The sequence below is a fragment of the Typopeltis vanoorti genome, chromosome 9, assembly GCF_054136105.1.
Source record: "Typopeltis vanoorti isolate ZY-2024b chromosome 9, IOZ_Tvanoo_1.0, whole genome shotgun sequence".
Lineage (NCBI taxonomy): Eukaryota > Metazoa > Arthropoda > Arachnida > Uropygi > Thelyphonidae > Typopeltis > Typopeltis vanoorti.
This window is the reverse complement of record NC_143557.1, coordinates 73145198-73158579: the sequence shown is the minus strand read 5'-3', so window position 1 is coordinate 73158579 and position 13382 is coordinate 73145198. Positions and strand designations below refer to the sequence as shown.

At 36.3% G+C, this 13382-nt stretch overlaps 1 protein-coding gene across 4 annotated transcripts in view; it reads right to left on the bottom strand.

Moving 5' to 3' along the window:
* Nucleotides 1-13382, bottom strand: part of nbs (nibrin) — a 285502-nt gene that overhangs the window by 63592 nt on the left and 208528 nt on the right. For all 4 annotated transcript variants that reach the window (XM_090397995.1, XM_090397996.1, XM_090397997.1 and 1 more), the window contains one exon: nucleotides 2297-2416. In XM_090397995.1, the coding sequence (XP_090254121.1) occupies nucleotides 2297-2416 (120 nt within the window). The remainder of the gene's footprint in view (nucleotides 1-2296; nucleotides 2417-13382) is intronic.

Here is a 13382-nt window from a genome sequence, read left to right as displayed (position 1 = left end):
GTTAAACTAGAAGCCATTTACCTTTGCTCATGCTGATGATCTATTTAAGTCACCATACAAAATCTCTGTATCCCTTTTATTTAGTATTCCTCTTCTCAATGTTACATCACCAGCAAACAACTAAATATTTTCCATCAAATAATTTTCTATATCATTGATATAGAAAATGATATGTAAAAACTAAACAAAAGAAAACCAAGCACTGAGCTCTGTGGTATACACCACTAGTCACCTGCCTTCTACTGGACTCATCTCCATAAACCACTCTTTCATGTCTGTCCATCAGCCATCCTCTAATCCAAATCACCAGATTCATATCCATCCCCATTTGCTCCAATTTATGCAATAGAGTTCTATGTGGAATCCTGTCAAATGCCTTTGCAAAGTCCAGCAGTATCATTGAGCAACCATTTCTTTTATCCAACTCCATTGTCAATTTATTATAAAAGGTAAGCAAACTATTAAGGGAAGACCCACCTTCACAAAAACATGCTGACCCTCATAAAGTATCATATTCTTATTTACCTAGTCCTAAATTCTGTCTCTTACTAATTTCTCCAATACCTTAACAACCACTCCTGAGATAGTGATTAGCTTATAATTAGCTACTTTCATCTTGGAGTCTCTCCCTTTATGCTGCAAGACTATTTGGCCCTCTTCCCACTCCATTGGCACCTTCCCCCCTACTAAGCCTTAAAATAAACAGCTTGATTACAGAAGATGATAATCACCTTATACATTCTTGTAATACACAGGCCAATATGGTATCTAATTCCATGTTCACATTAAGATTCTGCAATATCCTAAGCACCTAATCTTTAAAGTTACCTAAGACATAACTATGTACCCATTGGTACCTCTACACGGTACTTATGTACTATAGGTCGATCAACCAACCTCTTGTGTATGGGCTCAACATTAAAAAAAAAAAGAAAAAAAAAAGTAAAATGGCATTTGACATACTTTGGGAAGACAGGCTGTTCTGCAGAAAAAAAAAATTAATCAACATCAACTATACTGAATATGTGAACCCTCATAAGTCTGGTCTGGCAAAGCACAGTATCTTGTAGGATGAAGTGCATCTTCTCCATAGAAGTAGTTTTAAATCTAATGTTTTTTCAAAGAAAGTTATGAAGCCCTTTTACATCAGCCCAACCTGAACAGGAATGATTGTCTCTCTCTTTCTCTCTCCCTCCCAAAAGTTTGGGAAATACTCATCCTATGTAAATATCAAAAATAGTTTTAATATTATTTATTATTAATATTAATCTCTAACATGCAGCAATCACTTTTAATTGGTACTGATTGTTGTTTGTACTTTGTATTTCTGTTCTCTGATTTTCTTGTTGTTTCTACACACTGATGATGTACTGTTATTTTCAATACAAAACATTTGTACTATCATTAAAGTTTATTACTGTGGTTATAATGTAATTTTGTTGATCCTAGACACCTCCAATTCTCCCAGTTAATGTCACACCCAGCATTGCAATATTTCCACATAGATGGTACATCCTTGCAAATGATCACTCACTAACTCAACTATTTGGTTTGCTTGTTACCTCCCTATTACCAGCGCTTTTTGAAGTCATCCTTCGACAGTAATACCTCTATTTACTTACCACTTAGCAAAAGAGCTCTTTAAGATTTCTTTTGGCATCATCATTCTCTCATAATTAGTCTCTCAGTTTCCTTACCATACAGGTCACACTTCTTGCCTGTACCTTATATTGCTGATGGGCACAGTGATTGCCTTTTTATTTTGTAATACTCACTTCCCAAATTTTTCTTTGCATCTCCTGCTTAATGATGCTATTCATTTATCTAATTCCTACCTGATGTATCCTTCTGACCCTGAGTATATAATCTGATACTGCTTTCTTCAACCACCATCTCTCCTCTCCAAATTCTTATGCCATGGCACTGCTGAAAGTTGACTCCTCAGCTTGTCGTAATCAACTGCTTTGTGATTCCACATATATTCCTTCTTAATAGAAACTTCTGCATGTCTGGCAATATCTAAGGTCAAGACTACATGATCCCTTTCCCCAAGCAGAAGCAGCATAGCTAGATTGGTTACTGTTAAGTTCTCAGATACTGTGATCTTTTTCAGCACTTTTGTGTCCCTCGATTACATGTTGTCTCAGGTAATTATCTTTTAGCAGCTGTAAACTAAACTATAAAAAATGTATCTAAACTATGTATAGAAGTTAATAATCAATAAATCATAATTTAAGTTTACTATTTTCAATATGGAATTTAAATATAAATAAGCAAAAATACAAACACTAATTACCTCAGTATCATTCATCCACTCAGTTATTTTTGCAGAAGTTCTAACATAAACTTCGAAGTCACGTCCACCAATAATTACAGGTAGATTAGTTCTTTTATCAATTGCTTTCTTTGGGGGTACCTATTTCGTGGCCAGGAAATTAAAAAATTTATGTAGCAGAGCTAAAATTTAATATGTGCAAGCAATAATAAAAGAATGTCAAATACAACTGCAACAAATTAAAGGATGATTTAATATTATACCATTTCAACATTTATAAGTCATTATCTGTTGTACTTAACCTATTCTAAGTCTAGGCTCAATATTAATATTAATGTGATAAATTTTCTATAGTAAAAAATATCATGGTAAATACCCTATCAGAGCCTCTGTAACTCAGTTGATATTGATAATGCCCTATTGCTGGGAAGACCTGGGTTTGAATCTTGTCTGGGATGAGGAGAGCAGCTAACTCATAATCAGAGCTTTTCAACTAATGATGAGTTAGCTAGTCTCATACAGAGTGATAGGGTTTTATCTCCCAGAAACTCAGGTTTTACATCCTACAAAACAAGCAAATCAGCCAGAAAACCACATGAATTGACAGTCATAATACATACTACATAGATAGGATTAATCATCCTATAAAACATTAATCAAGTTTCAAAGTAGCTACTTGGTCATAACAGGCCCAGTGAGCCCAACATACAAGGAGGAAAATGGTAATATCCTACCATTACTCAGACTTTCTAGAAGAGGAAAGAACAGTTACCCCTCACTAATATATCCCCCCCCCCCCTCTACAATCATACACTTTTGGATGAGGGAAGAATTCAACAACAAAACTCAAACATGGATTTTAGCCACAGAATTCCATCAGAGTTAGGACTGCATTCTCACTGTTATTCAGAACAGTGAGTGTATGTTTCTTCTACAAATACTGAGAGCCTGAGCCTTTTTACTTCTTTTATCTATCCTACACATACAAGGTCAAAACCTAGAGTATATTAGTACAATATAAGCAGAACTAGGTTAATGTTTTTTTTGGAACAAATGGAAGGCGCAGTCCTTTGAAAACACTAGGTGAAGAAGGCTGTTCCAAAGGATAGAGATCGATGAAATGGAGGAAGAGATGCTGATTTGGAAGATATGTAATTAGACTATGATTAGGTGACCAGTTGCCATTCCCATTCTGGAGGATGGATGCTAATTTAGTGGAACAGAATCCATGGCTATACCTATAGAAATACATTACTTCTGCATTATGCAGAAATGTATAAGGCAGATCATCTGGGAAACAACAATTGAAGAACTACATAAGAGGAGGATCATTAATTAATCACTTCCCTCATCTTAAAAAGCCTCAAAAGGTTTTTAGGGAGGTTTTTTAGTGCATTCCAAATCGTGGAACAGTGTTCTAAGGATGGAGAGATTTGGAATTTATACCAGCTGAGTGAGAAATAATATCTCAAGAGAAAAGAACATCCAGTTTTTTGAAGAATGAAAAGGGTACGGATATGATTGCACCAAGAGAAACTAGGGGGTGAGTGTCAGTTTGAAAAGAGAATTCTGAACTTATCTAAGAATCTGGTATTATCAAGGATAAGGTGAAATCTTTTTGTTAAGCAGAAAGTAAGATGCTCTAGAATGAAGACGACTTAATTGTGATCGCCACAGTGTAAGCATGGTCAGTCAAATTGATAGCATACCTGCTCTCCAACTAATAAGGCTGTTACTGGAGAGCACATAATTGTCAACAGCAGATCCAAATTCCACTTTGAGCATGGATGTTTTGTCAATTTTGTCAATGAGTGCTGCAGTCTTCTGTCCTAAATAACCAAAGAAAACTCTGGCAATCTTCTCAACTGGGTTTTGTTCTTTAAGATTTGTCCCAAATAAACAGCTGCTGCAATTAACTGGATTCCATTTTATATAAAATAAGTATATATATATGTTTTCTGGCCTTATATACCAAGTGAGGGGGGAGGGTCTGGAAAGTTATGATAAACACCTAGAACAAAAATGATATTAAAGCAACTAATATAACCACAAGAAAGAATATATTAGTAGCACAGTTATGAAGATAATTTACTTTCTTATATTCTTATATCCTCACACATTCTTTCTTGTGGTTATATCAGCTGCTTTAATATATCTGTTCTAGGTATTTATCAGAACTTTCAAGACCCCCCACCTCGTATTTCATATAAAAGCCAGAAAAGCTGTGTGTGTTTTGAAGCAAAGTCTGAGTATTAAAAAAAAATATGCCTGTGGAGGTTAAAGGTAACCCAAAAGAATTTTATCATTGTGCTGTAAGTAAAAAAACAAACAAGCAAACAAATAAATAATAAAAATAACAATAATGAAGGTGAAAGAAGAAATTTACTGAATGAAGATTGTGCACTGGTGTCAGAAGCAAATGTTCAAATAATGAGTAATCACCTTGCACACCACTGCACTGGATTAAGAGATAAAGGTGAATGAGAAGGAGATTCCAAAGCTGTTGCAATAGCTGGATAGAATTAACAAGAAACGGGATATCAGTATGTATTTATTATTATTATTTATACAGGTACTCCAATGAGTCAAAATAATCATCACAGGAGATCCACACTATCCATTAACACAATACCTATCATACATCTCCTTAAACTTATTCACTATTGGGGGCACTCACGACCACCTCTGGCAATCTATTCCATTCATTCATCACACTCTCCAACTAAAGAATCTGTCTGCACACCCTTACTAAAAACACTGTTAGACAACTTCCAATTGTGATCCCTAGTTTTTCCCTTACTCCCTATGTATTGAAAAATTTCTTTTGTCAATCTTATAGTATCCCATTAGTAACTTATAAGTTTCTATCATATCTCCTCTCCTCTACCTGTCAGGTAAACTTTGTAACCACATTCAATCTATCCTCATAGGGAACATTCACAGACATGTCACCAGCTTGTCACTCGTCGATGAGTCCTCTCCACCACCTCAGTCCCCTAGAAATGTAGGTGACAAATCTGTGCACAGTAGTTAACAAGTGACCGAATCATAGTCTTATAAAGAGGGATAATAACCTTCCTTTCTTTACTGGTCAATGTGTTCTTCAACATCCAGGCAATCCTTTGAGCTATTTTGCCAACACTTGGAATATGTCCTCGGAATTTCAAATCTCTATCTACTATTCCCCCCCCCCCATATCTCTAGCACCTCATCAATTTACTGAAATCTAGTACAATCAATATATAGTGTGTGTGTAACCCTTTTCTTCCTAAAGTGCATATCTTATATTTACAACATTAAACCGACAGCCATTGTCCTCTGCCCACACTGCCATTTTATTTAAATCATCCTAAAAGATATTTAAATCATCCTAAAAGATATTTAATCACCTTTATCAACTATTGCCATCCTCAGTTTTGCATCATCAACAAACAACTGAATATTGTGCCCCATCAAATCTTCCACTATATCATTAATATACAAATTAAAGAGTAGTAGTCCTAGTGAAGAGCCGTGGGGCACTCCACTAGTCACCCTCATTCACCTTGATTCCACTCCGCCATACACTACCCTCTGATGTCTATCTATCAGCCATCCCCCTAATCATGCCACTAACCTGATACCCATTCATTTGCTCTAACTTATATAATCATTTTCCATGTGGTATTCTGTCAATGCCTTTGCAAAGTCCAGCAGTATCATAGTATAGTCATTTCCTTTATCCAATTCTGCTGTCACCTTGTAAAATGTAAATAAATTACTAATACTTCCCTTTTACAAAACCATGTTGTCCCCTATAGAGTATCATATTCCTATCCACCCATTCCTGAATTTTACTTTTAACCAATTTTTCCCAATACTTGAACCACCACTCCAGAGATACTAATTGGTCTGTAATTTGCTACTTCTGTCTTGGACCCACCTTCATGTAATGGAACCATATTATCCTCTTTCCAGTCCTTTGGAACCCTGGCAGAGCTAGATTAAACAATTTCATCAGAGGCACTGCCAGTTCACCCAGTACATTACAGTGGTACATGAGCTGACATGCCATCCAGGCCCATTGCTGTATTTACATTGATATTTTTCAATATACCAAGTAGCTTCAGTTCACCCATCTCAATTTTCACATTAGGAACTGCAAAGTCATCACCTAGATGATATGCTTGCATCACTTAATAACTGAAAGTGATCACTTTGTAACTGAAATATTTCTTCCACTTCTGTCACTTTCCTACCATCAGCACTCAGTAAAGTTATCTTTCTATAATCATCCTTTCTTTTACTTGATATGTAGCAAAAAAACTCTTTTAGTTTTACTTTGGACTGCTTTTCTCTCAAAATCTGATTTAGCCTTCCTTACCATACTTGTTACCCTTCTTGTGCTTTACATTGCTCAATGAGCATGTTGATCACCTTTTTGTTTTATACTTTCCATAATGCTTTCTTTTTTTAGAGCTCCTGCTTTATATTGCTACGCATCCACTTAATCCCTACTTGGTTTATCCTCTTGACACTGGGTATTCAGTCTGATACTGTGTCACTCAAACAATCCCTGCCAGTTCACATATACTAATGACATTCATTTCATGTAGCCTCTTAAGTTGCCTCCTAAGTTTGTCATAATCGTGAGGTTTGTAGTTCCACATAAACCCTTTGTTGACTGAAAATTCCAATGTTGAGCAACCTTCCAGGACAAGACTACATGGTCCCTTTCCCCCAATCATAGGTAGAGCTGCCATTGTAATTATAGACAGATTTTCTGATGCTATTAGCGCCTCCGTAGCGCAATTGGAAGAACGACGGTACATTGTGCCCTTCGATTGGAATAGGCCTAAGTTTGATTCTCGTCGCAACGGGAGGAATCTTTATCTGGTCGATTTCAATCGATGGTGAGTTAGCCGATCTCATACGGAGGTAGCAGGGTTTTTTCTCCCAGAAACTCGGGTTTTTCACCCCGCATACATACAAATCGGCCCTTCAGAAAACACGCAATTTACAGACAAAAATTACTAGTTGTGGTGGTGTTGGAGGTGGGCGGTAGATGGCGTTGATTCGTAGTAGAGGTAAGGTGTAGAGATAGTTGAAGATGTCCTCCCGCGATGAGTCTTCGGACTCCTTGGAGGTATCAGGAATAATAATAATAATAATAATATTACAAGATCCAACACTCTCAAACCCCTGGTTCGCTCCATTACATGCTGTTTCAAGTAATTATCCCTTAGTAACTGGATAAATTCCATTTTCATTTGGACCTGTGCTCTTTCCTCCTTCCACTATATATCCCGATAGCTGAAGTCTCCCAGGATAATTGCTTGGCCTGCACTCATTGTGTTAATGTCAATGCATGTCATCTACATCTTTTTCTTCTGGACTTCCAGGTCTATAGCAGCAACCAAGATTATATTTTGTCCTATTAGCCTCAATCGCATTTTTTTTTGAATGAATAATTTCCCTCATATTTACAATCTTCCTTAACTTCTATTTTTAACTTCTATCTTCTCTGAAAATATACAACCACTACAGTCTATCCCTGTAACTATTATACATCATTCTCTGACAACCAGGTTTTGTTGATGCCAATAATTTTTGGCCAAGTTTACCAATGCCCCAAACTCTTCTCCTTTATTTCTGACACTTGGGCATTCGTGTACATGCATTTCAACATCCCCTTGGGCCCATGGTTACTCTTACATAATGTCGTTACCTGCCCATTCAGATTTGAAACCTGGGAAACTGTACCCAGCTTTTCATAATCATTCATGCACTCTTACTCATCTATCCCAGGGTTGGGTATTTCCTTGTAGTCATTTCTGCACTCACATTCATTTGTATCAGGGGCAGCTACACACACACACACACGACTGCTTCTCCCTAATATCTCTAGTTTGTTGTATATATATTGTATTGTATGCTAAATGAATGTTCAGCTGAACTGGTTTAGACACTTGACCTGGTTGTATAATTTGAGTCTCGGCTCAGGAAAGATTCCATAGGAATGGAAAGAATGCATGATAGTCTTGCATTGCTATGGACAAATGATAATGGCTGTCAATTCAATGTTAGTAGGTGTAAAGTTTCACTTGGTGTGACGAGATTTCAAATGGCACGTTATTGTTGGCCTAGTTGGCCAAGTGGTTAGTGTACATGTTCTCCAAACAGGCTGCAGGTTTAAATCCTGCTACAGACATGGATGTCTGTGACTGTCTTTAGGTTGGAGATGAATTTCATTGCCTAGTGTAAGGCTACTGCTTCACTTATTGGAGGGCTGAATTGGTGTGAGAAATGCTCCAAAAGTTTCCAAAACTATGTAAAAAATAAAATAATAAAAGTAATTACATAAAAAATTAATAAAAATACAAAAAAAAATTTGCTTAGCCCACTCACAATATGAATTAACAAAAAGCTTTTATGGATAGGAGCAACTTGAAAAAAAAAAAAGAATCATAGGTCCTAATTCTGCCATGGGCATGGATGCATGTAATTAAGTGGTAGATGAATTTCATTGCCCAGTGTGAGACCAATGCTCTGCTTGTTTTGGAGGCCTGAAGAAGCTTAAAAGTGTTCCATCTTATGTCTCTAGAAAAATGTTTCTAGACCAGGTAAAAATTAATAAAAAAAAAAATACAAAAAAAATAGTAGCCCATCCACAGTACTAATGTACTATAGGTTTACAACTTCTCATAATAACCTTCCCAATTACTTCATAAAGAATTGGGGTGAATGTAATGGATCCACAGTAGTGTTTGATGACCAACTCTTTTTTTTTTTTTTTGAATGCACTGAATAATGTAGGCTTATTTTCAATGTTATTTTCAAAACAATCATATATTCTCCATTTTCAATGAAGGATATATGATATTTGAGACTTTTTTTTTTTTTTTTTTTTTTGTATCTGTGCTATTCTTTCTGAAGATAAAGGAAGAGATGTGTGGTGTAGTGCACTGACTCTTTTTTAGTACAGTGAGAGGCAATTTCACTAAATTATTTATGCAAGATTTAAAGAAAAATGTTTATAGGTTAGTTAAGTCAGTAAGTAATATTATGGTCATGCAATGTAGAAGTCTGAGAGGTGAGAGTATAAAAAGGTAAACATCTTCAATGGATATGGCAAGGGACTAGAAGGAATGACTGCAATTTGCACTACAGCTGGTTTAAACTAAACCCCGTGCAAAGTTGCAGTTTTTTTTCTTTTCAAGATGCTTCTGATATACCTTATATATATATATATATATGTAGAAAGTATTTTTACCTTGGGTATAAATATGTTAAGGATACCAAGCAATTTTAAACCTGGTTTTACTCCATTTCCCAAGTAAGCAAACAGACCAAAAGTCAAGTTTGCGCCTGCAATTGATGCAAGTCTAACTGATCCCACAGGTAGTGCAAGATCAGGGCAACTCGTGGCAAAGGTGGAACAAGCTCCGATCACTAATCTTAATATTTACCCTTAATGCCAAAACACATCTCCAAGAAGGGGATGTATGATGTTTTGTATTAAAGGCAAGGGGCCACTACCCAGACCGGTTTCGACCTTTATTGAGGTCTCATCAGTGGGAACTAGGCTAGAAATACTAAGATTTAGTAATACAGAGCTTGTAAGTATTTCACCAAAACAAGTTACTATAAGGTGTTTTAACCTTATTAAATAAAGATCTCTGGAGGAGATATAAATGTAGAAAGTATTTTTACCTTGGGTATAAATATGTTAAGGATACCAATCTTTATTTAATAAGGTTAAAACACCTTATAGTAACTTGTTTTGGTGAAATACTTACAAGCTCTGTATTACTAAATCTTAGTATTTCTAGCCTAGCTCCCACTGATGAGACCTCAATAAAGGTCGAAACCGGTCTGGGTAGTGGCCCCTTGCCTTTAATACAAAACATCATACATCCCCTTCTTGGAGATGTGTTTTGGCATTAAGGGTAAATATTAAGATTAGTGATCGGAGCTTGTTCCACCTTTGCCACGAGTTGCCCTGATCTTGCACTACCTGTGGGATCAGTTAGACTTGCATCAATTGCAGGCGCAAACTTGACTTTTGGTCTGTTTGCTTACTTGGGAAATGGAGTAAAACCAGGTTTAAAATTGCTTGGTATCCTTAACATATATATAACATATATATATATATATATATATATATATATATATATATCTTGGCAGATTTCTTCTTGAATGGCAGGAAGTCTCAAGTAGAGTGATGTGGGCAAATATCAGAATGGGGAATTGGACAATGAGACTTATTTGTGCCTATGGTCCCACAGAAGGTTCTACTAAGGTAGAAGTGGAGGAATTTTTTGATGCTTTAGAAAAAGCAACTGACGCAATGAAAAAGGAAAAGTTGGTCTTTGTTGGGGATCTAAATAGCAGAGTAGGAAATGACTGTCAGACATACAAAAATATTTTGGGAAAATTTGGAGAAAAGAGCAAAGCTAATAATAATGGCAAATACCTGTTGGATTTCTGCTCAGGACATGGACTGGTTATTACTAACACCATGTTCCTATTATTTATTATTAAATCACTTAAGGAACTGAACAATGTAGATACGAATATAAATTAAATTACACTTTAATAAATATTTCCGATATTTCGGCAACTTCACGTGCCATCTTTCTCTTGCATTTTTTTGTAACACAGTAACTGAGAATGATGAGATGAAGCTATTGTTCTCGTAAAAGTCCTGATGGTGCGCTCTAGCAGGCTAAGTAGGTGTTCTTGGCCGTTGGGCTGAAGGTCTGCTGATGTAAGCCTCCCAAATTTGGGACAGTCACATACAACCAAATTTGTTGAGGTTTAGAGAGTTTCTTAGGGCTGAGGCTGATTCCATAAATAGTTTTTCGAATTTGTATTTGCTACGGTGTATTACTGTATTCTGTGGCGTGTATCCAGAGTATGGTCTGCAAGACCAGAATGGCTGTACTTGTGAAAACGGATGTAGTCCTTGTGTTCAGAAATTCTGATAATCGCTGTCCTGCCTGTTTGGCCAAAGTAAGACAGTTTACAGCTGCAAGGGACCTGGTATACACAAGGTAGGTCTAGGGGAATTGGTTGATCTTTAGTGGAGCAGATAAGGGATGCCAATTTTCTGTATGGCGTGTAACAGGAGCTCAGGTCATGTTTTTTTAAGATTTTGGTAATTTTTTCCGAGGTGCCTCGGATGTAGGGAATGTATGCGACTGCCCCAAATTTGGGAGGCTTACATCAGCAGACCTTCAGCCCAACGGCCAAGAACACTTACATAGCCCACTAGAGGGCACCATCAGGACTTTTAGGAGAACAATAGCTTCATCTCTTTATTCTCGGTTACTGTATTGTAGTGCCTATTTTTGTAAGTTCCTTTTGAAGATGGCAACGTGACGGTGCTGAAATATCGGAAATATTTATTAAAGTGTAATTTAATTTATATTTGTATCTAGGTTGTTCAATTCCTTAAGTGATTTAATAATGCATAACCAACGTATAAGCTTGTCTACAGAATTAACACCATGTTCCAACATAGAAATGTGCACAAATTCACATGAGAGAAGAGGCAAGGAATAAGAAAAGTCTCATTGACTATGTTATTGTTGATAGTGATGTTTTCTCCTTGGTGCAGGACACCAGAGTGTACAGAGGATTTGAAATTGGAAGTGATCACTATTTAGTCTTGAGCAGAATAAAATTGAATTTCATATTGAAAAGAATAACATGTAAGAGAGTTTTAAAGCGAATAAAAGTCGAGCTGCTCTCAGATGTGGACTGTAGACTAAAATACACAAAGATTATTGAAGAAAAAATGAAAGAGTTTGAGAACAGGAACCAAACCTTGGAGATTCAGTGGCAAGCCTTGAAGACCCTGATTGATTCAGCCAGAGAGGCATGTGGTGAGGTTGTCTGCAAGCATAGAAAAATCAGAACTCCATAGTGGACACAGGAAGTTAAACAGGCAGTGAAGGAAAAGAAGAAAGCATATCAAAAGTTCCTGGCAAATAAGTCAGCTTTTGCTCTTAGAGAATACAGAGACAAATGTAAGAAAGCGAAACACTGTGTAAAACTAGCTTAACAAAAGTCATGGGAGGACTTTGGCAAGAACATAACAAATAAATATCAAGAAGGTGGTAAGATATTCTGGAGGTTGTTGAAGAAGCTTAGAAATGGAGGAAAGAATGCTGTAAAAGGAGTTAGATCTGATAAACGTGTCAGGAAAACAGGAGAAAAAGATATCCTTGAAGTATGGAGTAATTACTTCGAAAAATTGCTAAATGAAACAAGCAGTGATAGCACAGTGGTAAAAAACATTCAACAGGCATACAGTCAGGAATACATATCCATACTTGAAGTAGAAAAAGCCATCAAAGGCTTGAAATGTGGAAAGGCAGCAAGAGCAGATGATATAAGAGGGACGGATTCCCGATGATTGGAGTAGAGCTCTCATAGTACCCATATATAAAAAGAGGAAATAAAACTGAATGTGAGAATTACAGAGGTATTTCCCTACTAAGTGTTCCTGGCAAGATCTATGCAAGTATACTTGAGAAACGATTGAGAAGAATTGTGGAAGAAAAGCTGGGTGAAGAACAAGCTGGATTCAGGCCAAATAGTGGCTGTCAGGATCAGATCTTCACTTTACGACAAATAGTTGAGAAAGCATGGAAATATAACAAAGATCTGTATTTAGTTTTGTCGATTTGGAAAAGGCATATGACAAGGTGCAAAGAGAGAAGCTATTCAATACGCTACAGTTATATGGTGTCAATGGGACATTATATCAAGCAATACTTAGTCTTTATTTGAGTTGTAATTCAGCAGTTAGAATTGAAGGACGTACAAGAAGATGGTTTAATGTTAAATCTAGTGTGAGACAAGGATGTACATTATCCCTTCTGTTATTCATTATCTATATGGATCACATTATGAAGGAAAGTGGTATTAAACATGATATCAGAATTGGAGATGTTAATATCAGCTCTTTGCTTTATGCAGACGATGTTATACTTCTAAATAAATCCACTACAAGTCTGCAAGATTCCCTGACTAAATTGAATAACTGTTGTAATAGATATGGTATGAAGTTCAGCATTAAAAAGATAAAGACAATGAAAATAGGTAGAATTATTGAAAA